The sequence below is a fragment of the Echiichthys vipera genome, assembly GCF_963691815.1.
Source record: "Echiichthys vipera genome assembly, chromosome: 15".
Lineage (NCBI taxonomy): Eukaryota > Metazoa > Chordata > Actinopteri > Perciformes > Trachinidae > Echiichthys > Echiichthys vipera.
The window spans coordinates 22664236-22690101 of NC_139840.1; the positions used below are offsets into that span (position 1 = coordinate 22664236).

At 41.4% G+C, this 25866-nt stretch overlaps 3 protein-coding genes across 4 annotated transcripts in view; all 3 read right to left on the reverse strand.

The window, feature by feature from the left end:
- Nucleotides 1-3240: 3240 nt before the first annotated feature.
- Nucleotides 3241-9536, reverse strand: LOC310958304 (uncharacterized protein). The gene is made up of 7 exons (XM_083929199.1): nucleotides 9414-9536; nucleotides 8018-8220; nucleotides 7402-7494; nucleotides 6589-6684; nucleotides 6318-6428; nucleotides 6080-6209; nucleotides 3241-5967 (listed from the first exon to the last, which is right to left on the reverse strand). The coding sequence occupies exons 1-7, from the start codon at nucleotides 9424-9426 to the stop codon at nucleotides 4091-4093; spliced, it is 2523 nt and encodes an 840-aa protein (XP_083785325.1). The 5' UTR covers nucleotides 9427-9536; the 3' UTR covers nucleotides 3241-4090.
- A 1241-nt stretch (nucleotides 9537-10777) lies between these two features.
- Nucleotides 10778-15510, reverse strand: LOC310957305 (uncharacterized protein). Of its 2 annotated transcripts, XM_083927803.1 has the most exons (8): nucleotides 15334-15510; nucleotides 15072-15117; nucleotides 14064-14266; nucleotides 13690-13782; nucleotides 13510-13602; nucleotides 13273-13383; nucleotides 13036-13168; nucleotides 10778-12761 (listed from the first exon to the last, which is right to left on the reverse strand). In XM_083927803.1, the coding sequence occupies exons 3-8, from the start codon at nucleotides 14211-14213 to the stop codon at nucleotides 11386-11388; spliced, it is 1956 nt and encodes a 651-aa protein (XP_083783929.1). In that variant the 5' UTR covers nucleotides 14214-14266; nucleotides 15072-15117; nucleotides 15334-15510; the 3' UTR covers nucleotides 10778-11385. The 2 variants fall into 2 exon arrangements, with proteins under 2 accessions (XP_083783929.1, XP_083783928.1); XM_083927802.1 differs by lacking the exon at nucleotides 15072-15117.
- A 7324-nt stretch (nucleotides 15511-22834) lies between these two features.
- LOC310957939 (sodium channel protein type 5 subunit alpha-like) overlaps nucleotides 22835-25866 on the reverse strand; it is a gene marked incomplete at its 5' end in the record, with an annotated part of 44648 nt that continues 41616 nt past the window's right edge. The window contains 2 exons of the mRNA XM_083928704.1: nucleotides 22835-24182; nucleotides 25539-25809. Of these exons, the coding sequence (XP_083784830.1) occupies nucleotides 22951-24182; nucleotides 25539-25809 (1503 nt within the window). The 3' untranslated portion in view covers nucleotides 22835-22950. The remainder of the gene's footprint in view (nucleotides 24183-25538; nucleotides 25810-25866) is intronic.

The following is a 25866-nucleotide window of genomic DNA, read 5'->3' on the forward strand; positions in this document are numbered from 1 at the left end:
TACCAGAGCGCACGGCGAGGGAGGAGGAGGAAGAAGAGGAGGAGGAAGAAGAAGGAGAAAGAGAGTTCACGCGCTTTCTTTGGCGACGATGAGTTAGACCAGAACGCGCACAGACCGAAAGTTTACACAGAATCGCAGATATGCATGCTTCCTTAAAAGGTCCACGGGGACATGGATACACAGGAATAAACAATAAATCTGCTGACTGTGCGGGAGTTTCACTGCACACACGTTAGGTTTTTCTTAGCAGGAAACAGTGCATTCCAATAAAGTTGTGTAAAACATAAACAAAAACCAGAATACAATGATTTGCAAAGTCTTTTCAGCCCACATTCAATTAAGCACAGAACAAAGACAAGATATATAAAGTTCAAATTGATAAACTTGATTGTTTTTTTGCAAATATTCACTCATTTTGAATTCGAGTCCTGCAACAAGTTCCCAAAAAGCTGAGACAGGAGCATGTTTACCACGGTTACATCCCCTTATCTTTTAACAACACTCAATAAGCGTTTGGGAACTGAGGACACTAATCACTGAAGCTTTGCAGGTGGAATTCTTTCCCGTTCGTGCGTGATGTAAGACTTGTCGTCCTTTTCCTCTTTGGCTCGGAAGACACGACTTCCGCGATTTCCAAAAACAATCGTCTGACCACAGCACACTTTTCCACTTTGCGTCAGTCCACCTCAGATGAGCTCGGCCCAGGAGAAGCCTGCGGCGTTTCTGAGGGTTGTTGATAAATGGCTTTCACTTTGCATGGTAGAGTTTGAACTTGCACTTAGAAGACGTGGTGACGAACCGTGTTCCTGAGCCCACGTGGTAATATCCTTAACAGAATGATGTTTTTTCAAAGGTCACAGGAGTTCAGTGTTGGTCTCCGGCCTTAATCGCTTACGTGCAGAGATTTCCCCTGATTCTGTGAATCTTTTGATGATATAACGGATTGTAGATGATGAAATCTCTAAATCCCCTGCAGTTGTACGTTGATAAACATTGTTCTTAAACTGTTGGACTATTTGCGGTGAACCTCACCCCATCCAAATTCAAAATAAGTGAATATTTGCAAAAAAACAAGAAAGTTTATCAGTTTGAATATTGAAAACCTTGTCTTTGTAGTGTATTCAATTGATTACAGGTTGAAAAGGATTTTCAAATCGTATGGTTTTTATTTACGTGCTACGCAACGTCCCAACTTCTTTGGAATCGGGGTTTGTAGAAACCGACCTTTATTAATGATTTCAGAACTTTCTTTTCAGTCATGAGAACCGAAGTGTGCCATGTAGAAAGTGAAGAGATGCAACAGTGAATAGATGCACACTGGAGTCATTTCATCAGACTTAATCAAAAGCAGCTGACACACATTGGAGGCATTTTGTATTTTCTTTCTGTAGAAGGCTCTCGTTTCTCTGGAAGATGGTGGGGAGGGGGCGGGTCCGAGTACATCTGGTTCACTTTGGCATCCAGACCTGAACATGAAAGCAAGAGGAGGAAGAGGAGGAGGTCTTTACTCATTTTTCACGTGTCGCAGAAAGAGGCACAGTGCCATCTAGTGGTCCACATGGGAAGCTCTTGGAGAGGACAGTGGAAAGAGTTTCGGGGTGCATCGAGGCACTTTTCATGGAAGGAGTCAGAGAGAGGTGTAGGCGTGGAGTGTCTGTTTGGCAAGGTGTCGACGTGGGTGGATGCTGCGGGGTTGCTGTGGACATACGACTGTGTGTGTGTGTATTACTCAAACTGTGGGACTGCAGGGAAAGTCTGGCCTGGACTCACATTTTCCACTGAGGTCACTGGGAGAAAAGTTGTGTGGAGAAGCAGGGAGGGAGGGTGAGGAAAGAAGGGATGAGGAGAGAGAGGGGACATCTGGTAATGTTCTGCGTTTATTAGCAAGCTCTCATAGTAAATCTGTAGGATTTTTGGCAGCTGTTGGCGATGTGTATAAATTGGGATGCATGCATTTTTAGATGCCTCAATATCAGCTTGCACCAGCATCACATTACTCTATAACATTTTTGAGCAATTAATTAGCCGAGCGTTTAGGAGTGTTTTCAGTTTTTACAGTTAAATGGGTGATTGTGCTCAAAGGAAGGCCCCTTTTTTTATTGTCCTGTAACTGGCAGGTGGGATTGAGATCATTGAATCACCTCATTAGGGAGTCGTTATCTTCACCCTGAGGAAATAAAAATGGAGATTGTCCTCAAAAAGGTCAAGATGAAGCTCCGTCACACGTACAAAGAACATACATACTTCCCAAAGAGGCTCTGCATAACGTCTTGGGTACAGCCTGTTGGCAGACAGGATGCAGCACGAGTTTCCACAGGATCTCGATGTTCAGTGGAGAAGATTAGTAGCATTTCTGAGTCAGAGAGAAGGAAGGAATAGTGCTGAGTACAACCAGTGTCTCCATAACTTTATTTTGTGGGCTTCAACATCTTGCAACATTTAACGCACCGCCGCATTCGTCGTTGGGTTTCATCCCCCTGTGAACGCCAAAATATGTTTGTTTTAGAGAATACGATTCAGAAAGTGACCGCAGATGAGATGAAACAAGCGAGAGAAAAAAAAAAAGCGTCTGACTTCCAGTGAAAACATGAAAGTCGGCGCGGCAGATGGAAGAGATTAATCACGATGTTCCTCTTACAACGTGACGTAACACTGAATCCGCCTGAGGTCGAACTTAACAGACGAGGTACTGGGAACGGTGGCGGTCCAGACCAAACCGGGCTGAAGAGGCACCGTGCAAACAACAAAAACTTGAGGAATTCTCCTTGTTATGGTTTAAACCACTTCAGATACTGCCGGGCGCCACTCAAAGCACCAGGAAATTACAGGCTAATCAAGATCCAGAAGCACGCGAAATGAAGTTAACGACAGGAAATGGGCCAGACCAACTTCCGCTGAAGTGTCCTTATCAACCTCTGCTCGAGACATCTTTTGAACAGTCTCCAGTTGGCACCAACGCAGAGGATACTTGGTTCATTCTGGTATTAATTTCAATACCTAGAGTCATCAATGACCACCACATGAAGAGCTGAGGGAAATGTGTTACTGGTCACTTACTGCCATCTAGTGAAACCTTATTTTATTGCCATAACTGTTTTTTTCCCCATGAGAGTTCTACAAATATTTCATCTAACGAATAAACAAAATCAACACGCACAATGTTTAACCAAGGTCATTTAATTCACAAACTTCGCAAACCATAGTGGGGGATATAAAAGGCCTACAGAAATAAAGTTGTGTCATGTTGAAATCAATGGAGTCATTATTTTAACTTAGCACTCTCAATATTTGTCTTTCAGCATATTTACAGAGAGCCAACATTTTCACTTCTATTCTATTTAGGCCTTTCCAAAAATATATATTTTCACCAATATTACAGTTTCTGAACATACAGGATCTTACCCAAATAATATCCAGAACATCTTCATGCATGAGAAACTGATGATCGTAAAGAAAAGAAAAAGCTCAAGGAACAGCGTGTTGGGGCGGAAGGGGAGAGAACGAGCTTGTGCTGATGTTAAAGAAATAATTTGACATTTTCTAAAATGCACTCATTTACTTTTTTGCTGAGAAAATGCCATCTATTCAAACTGAAGCTACAGCCAACGACGCTCACTAATTAGATTGCTATATCTTGTTCGTTTAATCTGTACAACAATGACTCGATGACCTGGTTTTATTCATTTTGAATATCTTTTCTATCAACACCAGACAATCTGTTTCCCCTTCCTCTAGCCTTTGTGCTAAATGTAAACGTCTGCTGGTTCCAGCTTATCAACACAGAAATAAAGAGTGTCATCGATTGTCTCATCTAATTATCTGCAACAGGGCAAAAAGGTGCATTTCCCAAAATGTCAAACCATTCCTTTAAATATTCACATAGTCTTTGACAATTGGCTAATGTGACTACATTTACTTAACAGTAAAGAGGAAACTTTTCACCGACAGCAACTGTACAGCATCATCCATAATATTCCTTCATGTATTGCTTGGTTTAGTTGGTCCATTACAATTGTAGTAGCATAACTGCAAAATGCAGTGTCAGTATGTGTGTGAAATGTTCTGCTCCAGTTGCCTTTAACCCAGTAACTCAGTTCATGTTAGAGTGGCTTTTCAGGTGCCTCCTCAGGTGGTTCAGACAGGTGTAGGTCTTGGGACAGATCTGGCAGTGGTATGGTCTCACCCCGGAGTGGTTCAGCATGTGCTGCTTCAACACACTTCCATCTGAGAAGGCTTTCCCACACTGAGAGCACACATACGGCCGCTCCCCTGTATGCACGCGCATGTGAACTGTCACCTTGTGTGCCATTGTAAAACCTTTGCCACACACTGAGCACTTAAACGGCCTTTCTCCTGTGTGGGTGAGCCTGTGGGTGCGCATCGCACCCATCTGGGAGAAAGCCTTACCACAATCAGGGCAAACATGTGGCTTCTCACCTGTGTGAACCCTGGTGTGGCTCCTCAGTCCTCCTGCTGTGGAGAAACACTGTGAACAGTGTGTGCACTGGTAAGGTCGTTCTCCTGTGTGAGTGCGCATGTGCTGCTTCAAGTCGTAGCGGTTTCTGAAGCCTCGGCCACAGACGAGACAGCTCTCCGGTCTGTCATCGTTGTGGCGCAGCTCGTGGTTGGCCAAGCATTTTTCAGACAGGAAACACTTGCCACATTCCTGACACTGGTAGGGTTTCTCATGGTCAACTCTCTGATGGTACTTCAGCTCGCTAATGCCGGGGAAAGTTTCGTCACAGTATCTGCACCTGAAGCGGTGGTTGGGGCAGTAGGGAAGCTGGTGTTCACTCAGCTGATGGTTCCTCAGCAGGTGGGCCATCTTGAAGGTCTTTCCACAGTGAGAACACTCGTATTTTGTCAGCAGCTGGACACACTGATGTCTGACCCGCTCGTGTAGAGACCTGAACTGACACCCACACTTGGTGCAAATGTGGGAAGCATTTTTACACTTCCTCTTCCTGTGCCTGGAGAGGTGAGCCTCTGTACGGAAGGCTTTACCACACTGAGAGCATTTGTAAGGCTTCACCGCAGTGTGGAACCTCTGGTGCTCGAGAAATTCAAAGCGATACTTAAAGCTCCTTCCACACAGTGGACAATTATGCGTGACTCGTCCTCGTGGGTAGACAGCTTTGACAGATGTTTTCCTCGAGGACATAGACGCCGAGGAATTCCGATGAGTGGAACCACTCTTCCGATGTTTACCCCCGCTCATTAATTTAGCAGTCTCCATTTCACCAACCTCTTCGTGTCGCTGTTCATGTTTGGTCAGACATTTGGAGGAGATAAAGCTCTTTCCACACTGCTTACATTGATACGGTTTATCATGATCTACCTGCTGATGATACTTCAAGTCACCAATTCCCGAAAAACCGACCCCACAGTGACTGCACTTGAAAAGGCGGCTTTGCACATGAGTTAGCAGGTGTTCCTTCAAGCTGCTAGACTTTTGAAAACTCTTTCCGCAGTGCCCACAATCGTAGTTACGGCCCCGCTTTGGGCAGTGGTGTCTGAATTTGTCCAGTGAGGTTGGAAAACTGTTCCCACATTTAATGCACAGATATGCAGCATTTTTGCATTTCCGTAGCCTGTGACCGGCCAGCAGAGTGGCTGTTCTGAAAGCCCTGCCACACTCTGAGCAGTTGTAAGGCTGTAGCCCACTGTGGACTCTCTGGTGTTCAATGAGGACGGAGTGATGCTTGAAGCATTTGTCACACTCGGGGCATTTATGCAGCCCTGACTGCTGTCGCCTGCGAGGAGGTGATGAGATTTCAGTCCTTTTTGGTGATTCAGGAAAGTCAGTTGAGGTTGAAGGGTTTGTAGAAAGTTCTTCATCGAACATGACAATCTGAGGAACGTCATTATTTTCATCGTCGCAAGCACTCGGGTGGGAAGCGATAGCCACTTCCAGCGATGGAGGAAGAGACAGAGAGGGAATGAGAAGATCGTCCGATTGAAACGGAGCTGCAGGGAACATATGAGGAGAAAATGTGTTAATACAAGAGTCTCCCACTACTTTGTCAACTAATACATTGGATGATGACTAGTGTATAGCAAATGTAAAATATGCACCTACCAACACTACTCTTGGCTAATTTCCCGTGGCACTGTTTGCTTTGGAGGAGAAATTTAAGGTCTTCTCCATTTGAGACACACTGCATGTACTCCTCCAGGACAGAGGGGGCAGCACTGATCCAAGATGCAGTCTATACAACAGAGGTACAAAAAAACACAGACATTTTGAATTTCCAGTTGAAAGGCCTCCTAATTTGTATTGGCTTTATCTCCTAATCTTTCAGAAATCATCTTTGCACCTGTTTGAAATCTGGTATTGGCAGCAGCTCCTCCAGTCGGGTGAAGAATTCACAAACCAGAGTCTCCAGTGCTGTGTCAAAGTCAGGGCCGTACTCCACTGGAAACACATTCTGCCAGATGAAAACAAATCAACCACCTTTAACACATCCTTTATAATCAGACAGGCAATATCTCACATTGTGTTAGGTAAAACTGATACACAAATGAATGCATAACATTATTGCCATATTGTGTCATTTAGAGCAACATATAAATTATATTTAAGTTTACCTTCAGGAAGTGTTCTCTGCCGTCAGTGTCTTCAATGAGGCCTTGCACCAGCTTCATGAAGTTCGCCTCTGGTGCCTCGATGACGGGATCATTGGTCTGAAAAGAGAAAATGAACCACAGTCAGATGATTATAGGCAAATTAAATGTTACAAAAATAAGGAAAACCCAGTTAGGGTGGAAATTTATTTTCATTATTGATTAATATGTTGAATATTTTCTTACTTAATCAAGTGTTCTGTCAATAAAATGTCAGAAAATAGTGAAAAATGCCAATAAATCCCTAGAGCTTCAGATTGTTTGTTTTGGGGCTTTCTGTCAGAAATAAATCACTTCCTCACCCCTTCCCACATTCTTTCCTATATGAGAGTGTTAGAACCTGGTTTGATCAAGCAGAATGACGAAACATTCAGGAAACGCAGGCCTTCAAATTTAGGGCCTGTAGACACGAAGATGCGGTTTCCTTTAACCTTGTATTTCTGTGGCAGTCACAGCGCCACATCCAGGCCTGGCATGTGTACTACTTTTTAGTCAGTTTCACTGGTTTAGTGTGGACGCAGATATTTCTTGAGCGGAGTCCGTGTGGGGAAAAAGGTTACTTTTGATCGTGTGGACGTACTCTTGACCCATCTAAAGCCACAGATATTGGCAGTACGGGTTTCTGATCACCAGACAGCTAACAAACAGACAGTTCATATATTGAAAAATGTGAACAATGTCCGAAAGAAAGTGATTTATTTCTAACAGAATTCAATGAATTATCGGATTTGTTGACTTATTATTTAATTCCTACAACCAATCAAGACAAAGACTCACCTCCTCAATGCAAGAAGATCGGATCCGGTTGAGGTGGCTCTCAACAGCCTTGAGATCTTCAGGGTGTTCAGAGCGCAGCAGCTCAAGAGTCGTCTAGAGGAAATTTAATTCATGACGTTAAGGTTTCCATGGTACCTTTCTCTTGAGTCTCTTAATTGAATAGTTCTCATTTGGGCTGGGCTACAAGTCAATATCATAATTTATCATCTTTCAATGGAATTGTATCGTGTTGAGATCATATATTAAATTATTCTGATACACATGATAATAACAAGCACATGAACTCATATCTCTCACAAAATCTGATGTCAAATATGAATTATTTTTACATCACACCATTTGTAGTTAATGCCTGTAAACGTAATCAGCGTATGGTTGTTAAAAGAACAACTAAAGTTCGTAATAAAATGAGAAAATACTCTTCATTTGCCATGTTTTTAATTCACACAGGAGAATTCAAAAATAGGCTTCACCATGTGGTTATTCCATATTTATTTATTTACTGAATTATAGATATATATTGTTAGAGATATTAAATGACTAAATCGGGACAGAAGATTTTGGCCCCATCGCTCAGCCCTAGTTCTTGTTACATAAAAGACGGATCTACACTTACCCTCGCTCTCAGGCCCAGTGAGAGCAGTCTCCCTTCTCTTTTACTCATCAGCTCAGGAACAGCATCTGTTACCATGGACACAAACTCCTCAAGTTTCCCATAATGCTTTATGTTCCGCTGGCGGACCACTTCCCACATCACTGCTGACATCAACCGAAGCGGTGGGACCAGGAGTGCCAGGGAGGACAGAGGAACACTGAATTCTTTAAAGAAAGAAAAGAAACCAAATTGGTTAGACTAATTTAAAAGCAAGATATAACCCTGTACACAGCAACTGCTGTTAGATATGTCCAGAGATTTGATGTGATTCTTTTATTTGTCTCAAACACCCAACATACTGTGACAGAAAAATCTGATAAAAACACAAACGGATGAAGCAATTCCATCAAACAAAAACAACAAAAACTAGAGTTGCTCTTATAGCACATCATTTATTAGACACAGGGATTTATGTTTTTCTATTTACTGTTGGAACGTTAACTGTTTGAACGTTAACGTTCAAGCGGTTGACGTTAGAACTGTGAATGTTAGAACAGTTGACGTTTGAACACGTTCAAACAGTTAAGGTAAAATCTGTGAACGTTCAACCTTCAAACTGTTAACGTTAGAACAGTCGATGTTAAAACAGTTAACGTTGGAACAGTTGATGTTAAAACAGTTAACGTTGGAACAGTCTATGTTAAAACAGTTAACGTTGGAACAGTTGATGTTAAAAACAGTTAACGTTGGAACAGTTGATGTTAAAAACAGTTAACGTTGGAACAGTTGATGTTAAAACAGTTAACGTTGGAACAGTCGATGTTAAAACAGTTAACGTTAGAACAGTCGATGTTAAAACAGTTAACGTTGGAACAGTCTATGTTAAAACAGTTAACGTTGGAACAGTTGATGTTAAAAACAGTTAACGTTGGAACAGTTGATGTTAAAACAGTTAACGTTGGAACAGTTGATGTTAAAACAGTTAACGTTGGAACAGTTGATGTTAAAACAGTTAACGTTCAAACAGTTGACGTAAAAACTGTGAACGTTCAAAACAGTGAATGTTCGAACAGTCAACGTTAAAACCGTTGACGTTCGCTAACGCCAACGATAGTCACTTTATTTCAAATTGACCTCGCTAACTATCAATAATAAAGACAGTTAGAATGTGTTTCATACATTTACTTATACATATTAAAACATATTCGACTGTGATAAAACGCATGACATCGTTGCTAGCTAACATTAGCCACAGACGTAGCCTGGTCAAACCGGCTTATTATTGGGGAAAACAATCCGTGTTCCAGGGACTAGTCGAGGCCTCTTGAGCATCGGCTAATCCTTTTTTAACCTAACGTTTTAAGCCACATACGCGAAAAATATACAGTGTTGCATAGCTTTAGAATATAATACATACCCGTGTCGTCCATTTTGGATTATTATTATTATTTAAATCATTTCAATGGAATATCTTTCATACTTTCGGTTAGCGTGCTAAGCTAACCGCATACGGGGCTTCAGGCGCCAACTTCTTCCTGAAACACGCTGTTCATTCTGGCCCCGCCCAGTCAGTGTCAGTTTGTAACAGCCAGAGGCGCTCGTTTTGTTTTACAGCGCCGCCCGGTCAGGACGCTTCCCATTCGCTCTTCTGTCACAATGAGATGGACACCGCCCCTCCAGACAATCAAGTGACTAAATCTTCAAAGTAATGTGTAAACTTGATGCACATATACACAATTACATGATTGGGAGGGTTTTTGATAATAGTCCACTCATTTTAAGGCAAAATAGGGGTCAATGTTGGACAAATTGCAACAGAAGCAAACTATTAAATTAAATTATTAATTCAATTTGTTTGTGTTGATGTAAAGTAATTAACTCAGTCATTTCCATGGTGATATCTGAAGGTTATTTTTACCTATTCACGTGAGAAAATGAATGAATAGGTGAATGCATGAAGTATATTCGGGTCTTTTTTATTTTGAGAAACTTTCCCCTTTTGGGATTCTTTGGGTCTTTTTTATTTTGAGAAACTATCCCCTTTTGGGATTCTTTGGGTCTTTTTTATTTTGAGAAACTATCCCCTTTTGGGATTCTTTGGGGCTTTTTTATTTTGAGAAACTATCCCCTTTTGGGATTCTTTGGGGCTTTTTTATTTTGAGAAACTATCCCCTTTTGGGATTCTTTGGGGCTTTTTTATTTTGAGAAACTATCCCCTTTTGGGATTCTTTGGGGCTTTTTCCTTTGCTCAGGACATAATGAGGTTGAGGATGCCAAATCAGTTGTGTTTGCTTCTGTTGCAATTTGTTCAACCTTTTTTATACCTTCTTTTATAAAATAACTGAACTATAAATCTTTCTAAATACTACATTTAAAAAATGTAAAATTGTAAATTCTTTCTGGAATAAAAACTAGAAATCCATCAGGATGACAGGAGCTTTATTTCTTCGCATATTTCTTTCGATTTTCTATCAGCATTTTTCTATTAGTATTATGTGTGTATATATATTTCACAAAAATAAAGTTTTTTTGGTTATTTAAAAGCATACACGCTAATACAGCAGTGATATAGCCACAGTGGATATTTGATCAAATCCTGAACAATAAAAAAACGAAAAGTTCAGGAACAGGGTTCCTACAGGTGCTTGAAATCCTTTTTTTTAACATAAATTGGATAAAGTGCCTGAAAATGCTTGAAATTGAATCCGCATTTCTTTCACAACAGATAGCTGTAGAAAAGAAATATCATTTAATTTTTTATCCTTCTGGTATCACAAAACATTTTTGGTGTTTATAGTGTAATATCTCTTTTAACGCGATTGTAATGGAAAAAATAAAGGTGAAATAATATTTTTTAATATCTATATGCATTCGTAGAAATATGGAATTTACCACAACTGTAAGGTGCTGGAAAACTTTGAAAATGGACCTTGAAAGTGTTTCAATTTGACTTCGTAAAGGTGTACGAACCCTTCAGGAAAAATCAAGTATTATGTACTTTTGTTATTTTATCATTATTGTGCTCTCAAGTGCATTTACTGTAAATAAATATTAGCAAACGCACTTGTAAAACCAGTACAAATTCTGATCTTCTCAGTAGCAAACACCGGGTATTTCCATTGCTTGTTTGCAATTTATTGTTTTTTGTGTGTTTTCCTATGATTCTTTGTGTTTAAGTGCTTCAAAGAACAAAGGTAATACACTCAGATGTCATGAAGGGGTACAATGAGAACCTATATGACAACACAGGATCAGGAATCAGTAAGTAACAACAATAACTTTTGCAACATGGTCCCTACAAGCACATAAAGCCGACATCATGATCAGTACAGGTTAAATGCATGAATATAACATTCATTTAATAAAATGACATATGGTAATCAATGGCATTAGACACTCTGGTTTTGCACCACACTGTGAGTTTTCAAGTGTCTCTTCAGGTGATTGAGGCACGTGTAAGTCTTTGCACACAGCTGACAGGCGTATGGTCGCACCCCTGTGTGGTTCATGGTATGTTTTTTAAGTTCGCTGCTACGTGAAAAACCTTTTCCACATTCGGCGCAGATGTAAGGGCGCTCTCCGGTGTGAACGCGCATATGCAGTGTCACTTTGCTTGCCATGGTGAATCCCTTTCCACATACGGTGCACTTGTATGGTTTTTCCCCCGTGTGGGTGCGTCTGTGTATCTGCAGCTCGCCAGCTGAAACAAAAGCCTTGCCGCAGTCGGAGCACAGGTACGGTTTTTCTCCAGTGTGGATTCTTATGTGGATGTTCAGGTTTCCCGACACAGAGAAGCGTTTCCCACAGTATGTGCACTGAAACGGCCTCTCGCCTGTGTGACTGCGCACGTGCAGATTCAGGTCATGCTTGTTCTTGAAAGCTTTGCCACAGTGCACACAGATCTGTGTTCTCTGTTGCTTGTGGCGCAGCTCATGGGCTGTCAAACAGGCAACGGACCTGAAAGATTTCCCACACTGCGTGCACAGATTGGACAGCTCGGGAGGGTGAATGTTCTGGTGGGCTCTCAGCTCACTCATACTGGGGTATGCTTCCCCACACTGTCTGCACGTGAAGACGCGGTTCTGGGTGTGAGTCAGCTCGTGTTTACCCAGCAAGTTCATTTTCTTAAAGCTCTTACCGCACTGAGAACAGTCAAACTTTTGGACACTATGAATGCACTGGTGTCTAAATTTTTCCTGTATTGATTGAAAGCTATTCCCACATTTGATGCAAATATAAGCTGCTTTCATGCACTGTGTCCTCCTGTGAGTTGACAGGTCAGAGGTCCTCCTGAAGGCCTTTCCGCACTGAGAGCACTTGTAAGGGTTTTCTCCAGTGTGCAGCCTCTGATGCTCCAGGAGTTCATAGCGGTAAATGAAGCACTTTCCACAGTGAGTGCATTTGTGTGCAACTCTCTTCCGTGGAGGACCAATCATAGAACTGGACAAAACAGGATTCTCAGGAGAAGAAGAGGGTGCTCGGCAGGTGTCCGAAGCGGCGTCATCATCCACCTCCAGAACAAGAACTTCAGGAGGAATGCATTTATCTCCTGTTTGTTCTGCGTTGCTGCTGTCCAGTACGTGCGTTTCCTCCACAGATGTCCATCTTGCATCCTCTATCGCCACATCTGGAGGAGAAATCCCCTCAGATTCTCTTTTGTTTGGAAATATGTGCGTGTGAGATTCTACATCGTCGGCGTGGGTCTCTTGCAGCGAAGGAGGGAGAGATAATGACGAGAAGAGTCGCTGCTCTGAGGGAGAAGGAACTGTTTGAAAAGAGAAATATAAAAAGTGAGAGATGTATTAGTTTAAATTTCATCCATTTACAGGTGTTAGTTTGTGGTTGTAATGTATCTGTACTGGGGCTGCTATTAAAAACTACTGTCATTACCAATTAATCTGGTGATTATTTTCCAAGTACAAAATGTCTACAAAATGTCAAAAATAGAGAACGATGTTAATTAAGACATTTAAATTTCCTCTGATCAATTGATCATCGGTTCATTGACATATTCTTGTATCTCAGGCAAAATGACTTACCACTGGAATCCATCTTGGCCATTTTACCATGATGGGTCTTGCACCTGAGCAGCACTTTGAGGTCATCTGCTTTGGAGAGACACTGCATGTACTCTTCTAGCACTGAGGTTGTATCCCTGATCCACACTTCGGTCTTTATCAAATAAACAAAAGTATTATTTTGATAGACTAGAACCAAACAACCAGTCTCTGGAAATGTTTTGTAAACATTTTTATGGCATACGTTGTTGACTTTACCTGCTTGAAGTCTGGTACAAGAAGCAACTCTTCCAGCCTGGTGAAGAACGCACAAACCAGAGTCTCCAGAGCTGTGTCAAAGTCAGGCCCATACTCCACAGGAAACACGTTCTGCAAAGTGAAAAAGTTCAATGTAATTCATGAATGTGAAACCTAATGTTGCTGCATCATTTGACAATAAAATGAACTACTCCTTTTCACGCCAAAACTAACAATGAGGCGAAAGCAGAGACACACCGTGAGGAAGTGCTCCCTCCCTTTTGGGTCTTCCAGGAGTCTTTGAACGAGCCGGACGAAGTTGGCTCCAAGAGCTTCATTTTCTGGATGAACCTGTCAAGTGAAATACACACATCTAAGCGAACTTACTGCTTCTTAAACAGACAACATTTAAAGTCCACGATTGAAGAAATCACACACCTGTTTTGAGATAGACGGCAGAAGGCTGTTCAAGCGTGTTCGAACACCTCTGAGATCCTCTGACTGTTCCGAACTTAACATCTGTAATGTCATCTGGAAAAGCCATTAAGCAGGAGTCACGTTGCTTTATATTTGAATGTGCAATTAAACTGCATTTCATTGTACTGGTACTGTTGTAATGACAAGAAAGCTGCATTCAATCTAAAGAACAGTTATATGAACTTATAGAACTGTTGTGAAAAGATAAGAACAGCAACAATCAAATACCAGCAATAAAAAACACAAAAAATGTGATTTTTTTGAAACCCAATATTTGCAGAAAATGAAACTACAGTACGTTGATTATTATAATGTAGTCCATGTGTATCTCTTACCTTTGCTCTTAAGCCCAGAGTAAGCAGTCTCATCTGTCTGTCTGTCAAAATGTCAGGGATGGCTTCATTTACCAAGGACACAAACTCCTCCACTTTCCCATAATGCATGATGTTCCTGACACGAACCACCTTCCACATCACAGCCGTCATCACCCGCAGAGGTGGAACCAGGAGTCTCAGCGAGGACAGGGGCACAGGACCCTCTGAAGGAGGAAGACACGACGTAGCACTATTATTATTGGATTAAGAATATCGCACTTATAAAATGTGGTCACACCAGAAACATTAAGCACCTAAAACCTAATAGGGATTGACGGATATGGATATTTTTGGGCCGTTGCCGATTTCTTTTCATCAGCCTTAGCCGATGACTGATACTACTTTTACTCTCTCAATTTACATCGTAAAAATGACATAATGATGAAAACAAATGATACGAGAACATTCATTGAACTTAAAAAAGGTGTCTCCAGCAACACGTAGTTGCCTTTGGACGCCTGTCTGTAAATAGGCGTCTATCATTAATACATAATGTGACATTTTACTAACATGTGACTAATAAAACTTTGAACTTTGATATACAATCTCCCTATTGTTGGTAGATCGAATAATAATAATAATAATAATAATACAGACTTTTGAACTAACCGAGCTGGTTCAGCTTGTCGCTGCCCTTCTCTGTTAGTCAAGTCAAGTCAAATCAAGTCAAGAAATCTACCGGAGGGCAATTTGAGTTGCAGCCAGCATTAAAAACACGCACGCGCACGCACGCACGCACGCACGCACGCACGCACGCACGCACGCACGCACGCACGCACGCACGCACGCACACACACACACACACACACACACACACACACACACACACACACACACACACACACACACACACACACACACACACACACACACACACACACACACACACACACACACACACACACACACACACACACACACACACACACACACACACACACACACACACACACACACACACACACTTACTTTTTAATCAGCTTTTTCCACTGTTGTGTGGTTATGCTGGGCTAAACTGGGGTTACAGATGCACAACAAAAACGTTATACATGTCCAATATTAACTAAGTCTAGTATAAACTGCAGTGGCTTCTTCCCTTCACATTATGTCTGTATATAAAACACCTCCAGGCATGATAATAACTGTCATCAACTGTCAACTGTTTGACAAGTCAAAGCTAGGAAGTTGCTGTGAGCAGGAAATAAGACCCAACAAAAACACAAAGACTTACCCATTTTACTCCCTCGACGAGCTTTGATGGTTGATGGACAGTGATGAAATGTTTCCTTAGTTAAAAAAAAAACCTTCCTCTTGCAATAACCAGCTGTTTAAATGAGCTTTTAACTCATGAATCCAGCACTTTTCTCTGTCAAACACAGACGAACCAGAGCCTTCTTGCCTTCTTGTCTTCTTCTTCTTCTGCTGCTGCTGCTTCCTGTTCTGCGGCATCTTCTTCGTTGGTGTTTATTAAAGGTGCATTACCGCCACCACCTGGACAGGAGCGGAACAAAGGATTAATGAGGGAGAAGAAAGAGCCTGTATTATTTTAAACTGAATACATTTCATTAAAAAAACGTGATAATGTTACAGTTTATCACTCCAGTTTTTTTCCATGTTTGGTGTTTTTGTAATAAAAATGTGTTAGCAGAGGCGGATTAATGCACAGGGTGGCCTAGGGGCCCCGGGTGTGCAGGGCCCCTGGATTGGCCAGATTATTTTCAAATTTTTAATTTAACTCACTGGGAAAAAAACGTAGAAACATTTAAAAAAAAAATAATTCACACAATGGAGCATGAGTTTGGCCGGAGAATCGAAGCAGCGGGGGCGGTGTTGCTGTCGCTCTACCGCACCGTTGTGACGAAAAGAGAGCTGAGCCGGAAAGCAAAGCTCTCGATCTACCGGTCAATCTTGGTTCCTACCCTCACCTGTGGTCATGAAAGCTGGGTCATGACTGAAAGAACGAGCTCGTGGGTACAAGCGGCTGAAATGGGTTTTCTCAGGAGGGTGGCTGGAGTATCCCTTAGAGAGAGGGGGAGAAGTTCAGCCATCCGTGAGGAACTCAGAGTAGAGCCGCTGCTCCTTTGCGTTGAAAGGAGTCAGTTGAGGTGGTTCAGGATCATCTGGTAAGGATGAACCCTGGGCGCCTCCCTAGGGAGGTGTTCCTGGCACGTCCAGCTGGGAGGAGGCCTCGGGGAAGACCCAGAAGTAGGTGGAGAGATTAGATCTCCACACTGGCCTCAGGATCCCCCAGTTAGAGCTGGTTAATGTGGCCCGGGAAAGGGAAGTTTGGGGTCCCCTGCTAAAGCTGCTGCCCCCGCGACCCGACCCCGGATAAGCGGTGAAAGATGAGAAGAGATGAAGTCACTGATTGGATAGGTATGGGAAACATTTACCCAATATTTTGTCAAATGCTAGATCGCTCACTGTTACTACACAGTACAGCGGCAAAATGTCAGAAAGGAAATGTGACAGTGGAGCACAAAAAGAAAAGGACAACGACTGGAGGAACAGCAGGACCAATATCTACTACAGAAAATTCCTAAATTTACAGGATTTTTCAAGATTGCTGACTCTTCTTCTGTTCTAGTTTTTTTTTCTGATAGAGCATGATTAATAATGTGGGGGGCCCAAACAAACAACAGCCGAGAGGCCCCTGACCACCTTGATCCGCCGGTGGCCATTAGGCATTTCATAATGAGACACTTATTAAAATAAGGAAGTTAATAACTTTAAGTTTAGTCTACTTTGATGGCTGAAGACATGAGGCCACAGACAAATACAAAGGGCCGTCATGAGTATTATAGAAATGGTGATTCTATCATTTTAAATCTTATTCTGTGTCTCTAGTTTAAAAGAAATTACAAATGTTTTAGATCTTTTTTTTTTACTGAAATTACATTGATAAGTATTGGGACAACCAACCCTGTGATGGGCATGTGTCACAGTGTCTTTGATGGTTAAATACTTGCTGTTAAAATACGTTTTAAAAAAGAAAGTTACGTCCATATCAAGACCTTAACCTTACCCTGAAATTTGACTAAGACCATTTAACATTGGGGTCAATTTGACCCAGTAATTTAAACACCGAGAATATGATCATAATCAAAGTTTAGTTTTATGTCAGATATTCTGTGTATTTATTTTAAAAAATAAAGTACCTTACTGATTGATCTAAAATTGGATCGAGGGACATTTGTTTGTGTGTTTTTAAAGTAAGTACTATTTTGTGTTATTTATAGTATTTGGAATGAAAGAAATTTCCATTATCAAGCACAGTAACGTGTAATACGTACAGGGTCAATTTGACATCAGGAAAAAGAAACAATTTCAAACATCTCTAAATATTTGAATTGTAAAATAGATTATTATAATGCTGATTAAATCATTAAAGTGATCAAATTCAACAAAAAGGAACAGCCAAAAGGACGGTGAAAAATATAATCATGTCAATTTTTCCAGTTGTCCCCATAAAATTAGAAAAAGTCATTTAATATAAAGCAAAAAAAAATGATGTCAACCGTGTATTTAGAGATGTTAAATGTTGAATGGGGTCAAATTGACCCCAAGAATAACAGGGGGGTTAAGCTATCTCTAACGTAGGAATGATTATTGTGAGATGTGTGAGAGTAAAAAGTGTCACCCCGGTCTCCCCTCGGTCTGTTTCTGGTCCTAGTGGAAAGAAAACATCCAAAATGCATATTTAGGTGTTTATTTGACTACTTTTTCTCTGTTTGCATCTGTAGATTTCTTCTAAATTCACCAACAGTTTTCACAAGATGATGCATACTTTGCATAATTAAACATAAAATTACAGAAAACCTATAATAAACACAAAGTAATTATTTGAATGTAAGCGATTAAGTGGTGAAGCTTCATATATGTATCTATTTGGGTATTTTAGTTAAGGGTCAAAAGTTTATTTTGGCCTCTGAAGTCTCTCCCACACACTCTCCAGTCAGACGGAAGTATATCCTGTTGTCGGTCTCTCCGTTTTCCCGTGCAGACGTTTGTCTCCACAGCAGCCACAGCGTCACCTGGAGCTTCTGTACATGCACGGATCCCCAGTTGGTGGCAGTGAAGGCTTTCTGACAGGGAGGGCCCAGTAAGTCATCACCAGAAGCAGAGGAACCATGGGAAAAGTAATTAGAAAGTGCATCATCAGACCATCTGGGCGGTGTTAGCCACCATGACACCGAATAAATCCCTGCAGTGCATGTTAACTGACAGAAGGACCCTCAACACTTAAAAAGGCTATTTCCTGTACTCTTCTTTTTAGTGAGGCCAACCTCGATTTTTTAACTTTTTCACCCCCAACAGCCAACCGGCGGCACAGGGCTAATAACCACGTAGCTAAGAGCTAATATGGAGGCTTTAAGAGTAACGCTGAATTTGGATTTTAGTTAAAATAGCGAGTATTCGATCTCTTCTTCCATCACTAGGAGACACATATAAAGCAAAACACAATGACATTCAGGCACAGTGGAAGGTAATAAGGAAAATAAGGCCATATCCTCTGCATTTCTATCAGAATTGAATTTATAATATCCTCCTTTAAAGGGCTGTTAACACCATGAGGCCCTCAAAGTTCTGTTCTGGTACAATGTCACAATCATTTCAGGTGACCTCATGATCTCAGGCCCTGTTTCCTCGTGCACGATCGTTTTTAAAAACAGAGACATTTCCCCGCGTTTGTGTCCTTCGCTTACACATAAATGGGAAAATTCTCCTCTGAAAACGGTTCTGTCTAAAAACTCCGGCCAGAGTGGAGATTTTGAAAACCTCTGGTTGCACGTTTGCATGTAAACAGAGAAAAACGGGAGACATTTTTTCTCAATACCAAGTACCCAAAGTTCGGACTTGTGAGCTTAGAAGTTCAGGCTTGGCAAGTTCGACGCGGGAGTCCACACTCCGGAGGACAACAGTACGCAGTAGGCCCGTTAATGTGAAATGCATTCTGGGATACCTGGCTGTCTGAAGTCCACACAAGTCACTTCCGATGCATCCTCGATAAAATGGACGGAGCAAGTCACATCCGGGTATTTGGACCGAACATGGCGAGATGCGGAATATTGAACAGCAACAGGACTTGGGCTGCGACTGATGACGTTTCACAAGTACAGACGAGAATTGTGTTCGAAATCATTCACTCACTGTCACGTGGGTTGACGCAGAATACACGGGGGATGGGACCCAAATGCAGACACGGAAATCAGGAGACGGTATTAACAAATTTAATAAAACGTATTTACAAAAGGTGGACTAAACACAAAGGAAAAACACGAAGAGAACTGATACAAACTGATACAAGGAATGGACACAAGAGGACAGGTACACAGTGAGACATCCGGGTATGTTGAGGGTATGATCCGGCACCGAGTGAGGCTCAGTACCGGGTTAATATACAGAGTGGCAGGTGATTAGTGCCAACAAGAATCACCTGCCAGGAAAACAAACTCAAACCAGGAAACAGAAAGAAAGCACATACAGAAAAACACCGACAGAGGGAGACAGAAACAACGGTTAAAAAGGAGAGGGAGACTTTCCTGATCCAATCACGACACTCCCTCTCTATCCCCTGTATAGTGTTTATTAAATAGTGCACTATATAGGGGATGACCAAACGAGACTGGAGTTTTCTAACAAATCGTTCTGTCAGTAGATGCGGTGGATGTATGCGTGATGGACTAATGTTTCCCTCTGCAGGATGTGTTTGTGCACCTGTTTGCTAATTAGCTCGGCATCTTAACTTGAGTTGTTTTTGCAGGTTTAAGTTAAAACTATAAGAAAATAAGTCAAAAATTAAAAAAAAAATGCATACATACCTAACTTTTTATTGTCTTTTTATACTTTTTTGGGCATTATTAGGCTTCCATAAACCACAAATGGCAGAAATACAGTCAGAAAAAAACAAAATAACATGGGTCCTGCTTACCAATAAAACATTGACTACAACATGATGTAGTGTTTACTGGTGATTTTTCTTACTAATAAAGTCTTCAAATAATAATAATAATAGTAATAATAATAACCCTGCCTATTAGGACTGGCTTGTGAATCGTTCATACATATTTCACATGATGGACAGATGTAAAGACACGTAATAAATTACATTCTCGTCGACCTCTTTGACCGATGACTCGACTCGATGTGACTCGTGACCTCCGTTTAACTAAATGTTATCTGAATAAAAGGCACACACAGAGCATGTAATCCACCAAATGTCTTTTGTATTAGAGTTCAGCACGTCTACATTATATGTAGACGATTTGAATTGCATTGCTGTTGACATTGCTGCGTTTGACTGTGCGCTGGTGCGTTTTGTAATTAGACATAGTGCCTTTTTAATCTTTTTAAAAAATGTTTGCTCTCTCTGATGAAGCTTTAATCTCCGCCACATGTCCGAACGCTTAAAAATCAGATCAATTACCAAGTCACCATCAGTCAAGTCACATTTTTCTGGCACTTCATGCATAAAACCAAATTAAATTCAAAGTAAGCATCTGTCTATTATGAGGATGGATGGCAAAGTATAGTGTGTGTGTGGTTGTGTTAATGCATGTATGTCCACATGTGTACTGTATGTACGTGTGTGTGTGTGTGTGTGTGTGTGTGTGTGTGTGTGAAAGAGAGAGAGAGAGAGAGTGCGTGCATTTGTGTGTCTGTGAGTGTGTAATTAAAACAAGTGATTTTTTTTTACACACAGATTATCCCTCTATCCCAGCTGGTCAGAGTTGGATTTGACCACCCCGACAACCAGAGAGAGGAAATCTCTCTGGGGCTAAATCCAAATTGGCACCCTTGATGATTTTTTTTTTCTCCAAACTAAAAATGTGGCAGCGCTATTAACTTTGAATTCGGCACTAAAATCCAAACGAAACATTTCTCTGGGATACAACTCACTGATTCCTTGAAGAGGGAAGTCCTGCAGAGACAGAAAAATACACACAAATGCTCAAAAAAACTTGATTTTATGACTTTTTATGGTGGTGCACTGTTTATTATTGGGTTATTTGTGACTGCAGTAGATTTTCTTTGGTGGTTAAATCATCAGCAGCGACATTTCTGCGTGGTATTTCTTTGCGTGTGAGCCTCTACTCTTTAACAAATCAATCAGCACAGATCGTTTCAGCTCAGTTGCTGTACTGCACTTGTGCAAACATTATGAACAAACTCAAGCTTTAAAGGGCAATACACTCAGAGGGACAGCCACGGAGAGGCCGAGGTTTGCGCACATCTGTCCTGTTTTTTTTTCATACACATGGACTCAGAGAGACAGAGATTTAGCAGTGCCTGCCTTGTAATGAGGTCAAATCAGCTCAAATCAGCTAACTGGTTCCTCATGTGGAAATGGAGAGACGCTGCACAGTTTTAAATGCTGCTTGTCTTTCAAAGTATATTCACAAGTATATGGGAAAATAAGTTAATAGCAATGTGTTCACAATAATCAGAATTATCCAAAACACGTGTCATCCAGCTGTTTGTGCTGCAATGAGAGTTTGGAAAACCCACAAATATGGAAAAAAGAGTTTTATTACCATTTAATAAAACAGTCCATGCAACGATCAACCTAAATGCATTACAGACAGTCAGGTTCTCGAGGAAAGTCTTTTATATATAAAAATTGAACACGGTATGTTTATATAATTTGATCATATCTTGTTATGGCTGTCCTGTGAGTCACTGAAATGGTCTTTCAATATAAATACATTACAAAAAAATAGGTAAAAATTAGCTTTACATACATTTCACAGCCTCAAAGTACTTTACACAGTTAATTACAAAATGAGCTCTCGGCGCATTCACGCTCTTCCAATCCACATCCATCAGATCAAATTAAATGGCCCAAAGAGATTCAGAGAAGTGTGCAGACAACAATCAAAATCAGGCACATAATTCAGGGATTATGAGTACACACAGCTCGTCTTTGTAATCGATACAAGTAAAACCTGTAATGTGCTTTTTGACAAAATCATTAGTAATTGCTAGTTTATCCAGATAAGAACCATTTGAGCATATTTCGTCATATTAGTAGTACAGAAATTGTGCTTTTCTTAATGTATTTGTGTCACGACCTGAAAACACTTGATGCTATTTCAACCAGGCGCCACATCTCCATCATCACCTACGGTATTAAGCACCTTCATTCAATCAAAGTGCATGTAAAAGAACTTATAATTAAAGAAATGATTATCAATTCATATATTATGGTTTACAATTAGTTGGATGAATGTGTTTCCCTCGGTTCTAAAATATTACAATTTAAATGTGAAACTTAGCTTTGGTTAGAAATATATTACTAACACCTAAATAAGAGAGTCATAGTAGCTTAATGCAAATTCACTCCCCATGTCAACATTAGTTAGCAATATTGCCTGCTAGCCACAGTAGCAGCTTCATTACTAACCCAAACGAACCCAACCTGGGGGTTTAAACGCTCCAGGTTTCAAAAGCTACGGCTCCAACATACTTACGCAAGTTGTACTTAATAAAAAGTATGAATAAGAATTAAATATTCACAAAGGTTTCCTTTTTTGAAGATGGTGTTCACTTGTTATTCGTGTTTAATATATTAAAAATAGAGTGCTTAATTTTCCTATCTTGATGCTATAAACTATCTCCCAAATGTTAATTTTTAAGATGGCGTGAGGACAAGTTTAACTTCCTCTCACGGAGGTCATGACTGAAAACTGAGGCTGAGTTACTTAAAAATATTGTATATTTCCTCAGCATCTACTAATATATATATAAAAAAGGGTTCATCTCTTTGACCATGAGTTATTTTGAGCTATATTCTCTGCTGTAAACAAAACAGACAAAACCACACAAACACTCGCAACACAATCGAGTCTCATAGGAACGTTTCCTCGTAGTTTTCACCAGGCTCCCCAAGTTCAGAGTCTCTAGATATGGACCTGACGGCCTCAGAGAGGTCACAGGCTGCCCGGGTCACGCTGTCGTAAGATGGTGGCGAGGACAGAAGAGCGTCCTCAGTCATCTGTACAATCTCCTCCCCGACAAATCCGTAGTGCTGCATCATGGAGGCGATCAGCCCCTCCGTTTCTGGAGCGTTCTCCACGTCCACCACAGTCTCGTAGTTGATTTGTCTGTAGAGGTAGGACGCCTGCTTCATATGCCGGCGCACCAGATGCCTCCTGTAACACCTCTGAATGATGATCGCCGACACCTCTTCCAGTTTGCGTCGGAGCGTGGAAGTGATGGGCTCGTGGGAAATCTTGGAGGGGTTCGTCATCATGAACTTCTCTTCCATTTGCTGCTTGAGCGCGTCCATCTCACCGGACTCTCCCAGGACACGCTTTGTGAAGGCAAACAGGATGTCCAAGCAGTGGATCCTATCCCCGCTGACCATGGGAAGGTCCATGGCGATCAGCTTGATCCTGTTGGGCTTGGCTATGCGCAGCGGCTCCGATAAAGTGTCGGCGAAGTTCGACAGCATGGAAAACTCAATGAACTGCGTGGCCTCGGAATCAAACTTCTCCCAAACTTCGTAAAACATTTCAAAGTCGTCCTCGCTCAGTGGCTCCGTACTCTCCTCTGTGGCGACGCTGAAGTTCTCCAGAATGATCGCTATATACATATTCACCACGATGAGGAAGGAAATGATTATGTAACTGACAAAGAAAGCTATGCCCACGGAGGGGATGCCACAGTTTCCCCGGGTGTTAGTGCCAGTATTGACAAAGTAAACGTCGCACTCCTCTGGCGAGCTGGCCATTATGGGACTCAGGAGGTTGTCCCAGCCCGCCGAGGTGCTGATCTGAAAAAGGCAGATCATACTATTCCCAAAGGTCTCAAAGTTAAACATGTCGTCAATCCCGTCTTGTTTTTTCACGTAGGCAAAGTTCGCCATACCGAAGATAGCGTAGATGAACATGACGAGGAAAAGCAGGAGGCCGATGTTGAACAGTGCTGGCATGGACATCATTAAGGCAAACAGTAGAGTCCTTATTCCTTTGGCTGCACGTATAAGTCGAAGTACACGTCCTATCCTCGCCAGTCTGATGACTCGAAACAGGGTCGGAGATACAAAGTACTTCTCAATGATGTCTGCAAGAACGATCCCTGAAACGAGAGAGAAAGACAAGGCGAGAGGAGTTTTATCTCCCTGATGACGCACTTAAATACAATTCAAACCGCACTTTTTAATATATATAATAAATATGTGTAATGTGATAGGGGTCGTGGTGACAAACCCACAAAAAACTTTCCCCCTTCCCTCTACAGGACTCAACTTTACGGTTATGGTTCACTCTCAACAACCTCATTTACAGCCGCAGCAGCGAGAAAATGTCAATGAAAATGCTCTGATAAGTGAACATAGAGGAGCATTAAAGAGACAGATATTTTCCTCCCAAGTTGGTGAAGACCCACACAGAGCTAATCTGACTCTCGCCAGATGAATTTCGTTCCGCCTTGCTTCCACCAAGCTCCACTCATCTGTCTAGGATCGCTCCATAGGAGAGGTGTTTCAGAGGTGGGCCTTATCAAAAATCCTTGCATATCATTGGATAAACCACTTGTCTGTCATCTTTGTTGACGCGATACTTCAACCACTCAGGTTGATCGAAATCAATCTGTGACACTGATGAGAGCGACGCATGGAAAACCAAAACAGAACAGCCACCATCTTGGATACAGCAGCAGTGCAATCAGCACAAGGTTGGTAAATGATCAATGTCGTCTGTGCAAGGAAAATTTGCGGATAAAAGGCAACTTTGCGCACAGCAAACTTCCTCGACGCGAGCCGCCATTGTTGTCTGAATCAAAACAGTTGCTTCTCCGCTACATCACATCTATAAAAATCTCGCCCGGTGGTCCTGATTGGCTCGACCATTTTGCACTGGTCCCCAACTCCCTCTGCTATGGAGCCATCCCAGATGGATGAGTGGAGCTAGGGGGAACGACATTCATCTGGCGAGAGTCAGGTTAAAACAGAGCTACAAGGAGAGTAAATATTGATTTTATATTTTTTTTCAGGTGGTCTGAAACACAACATAAATGCTAATGTTGCTAATAGGCAGATTTTTTCCTAACATGTTCTCCATAACTGCTTAACAAAGTGATAATATGTTTTATGTTGTATTTACAACTTGTTCCAAAAGCCCCAAAAAAAACAGTTAATGTAGCTTCAAGACTTTCATTAATATTGTAATTTGTTAAATAGCAGCCAGAAGTTTATCTTTTATGACATTAAAAAGCCAAAACCACACAATCCTGAATCTATTTGAATAACAGAAATGTTTAGAGATTTTATTCTGCACCTGGATCTGGATACATCTGCCAGAAATCTTTCATTGAAGGATGTACAGAAGAGAAAATAGAAAAAAAGTGAAAAAAAATAAAATAAAACTTCACAATGTTAAAAAGATATTCTGCTAACAAACAACAGAAAGAGGCTTTTTTTTTGTGTCCACTTACCCACGATGGAGAGAACTATCACCACAAAATCAAAGATGTTCCATGCAACTGTGAAGAAATAACAACGGAGGGCAAAGATCTTGATGAGGCATTCGGTGGTGAAGATCACGATGAAGACCAGGTTGATCTTGTTGAGGATGGCCTCCTTGTTCTCTGATTGCTCATCGGTTTCCACCATCATGGTCACCATGTTGACGATGATGAGCATCATGATCATGATGTCGAAGGCTTGCTTGGACACAAGATCGAAGAAGAAGGCTTGGAGAATATTCTGGGACCGAGGGAAAAGAATGGCTGTTATTGGTACGATATCATCAAGAGGGGCTAT

Bases quoted from the DNA above. Each gene is read 5' to 3' on its own strand.
- LOC310958304 (XM_083929199.1), bottom strand. The intron at 7,495-8,017 runs GTAAGTGTAGAT...AATTTCCTCTAG, and splicing joins CACTGGGCCTGAGAGCGAGG to ACGACTCTTGAGCTGCTGCG. The intron at 6,685-7,401 runs GTGAGTCTTTGT...TTCTCTTTTCAG, and splicing joins GATCTTCTTGCATTGAGGAG to ACCAATGATCCCGTCATCGA.
- LOC310957305 (XM_083927802.1), bottom strand. The intron at 13,169-13,272 runs GTAAAGTCAACA...TATTTGATAAAG, and splicing joins TTGTACCAGACTTCAAGCAG to ACCGAAGTGTGGATCAGGGA. The intron at 12,762-13,035 runs GTAAGTCATTTT...CTTTTCAAACAG, and splicing joins GGCCAAGATGGATTCCAGTG to TTCCTTCTCCCTCAGAGCAG.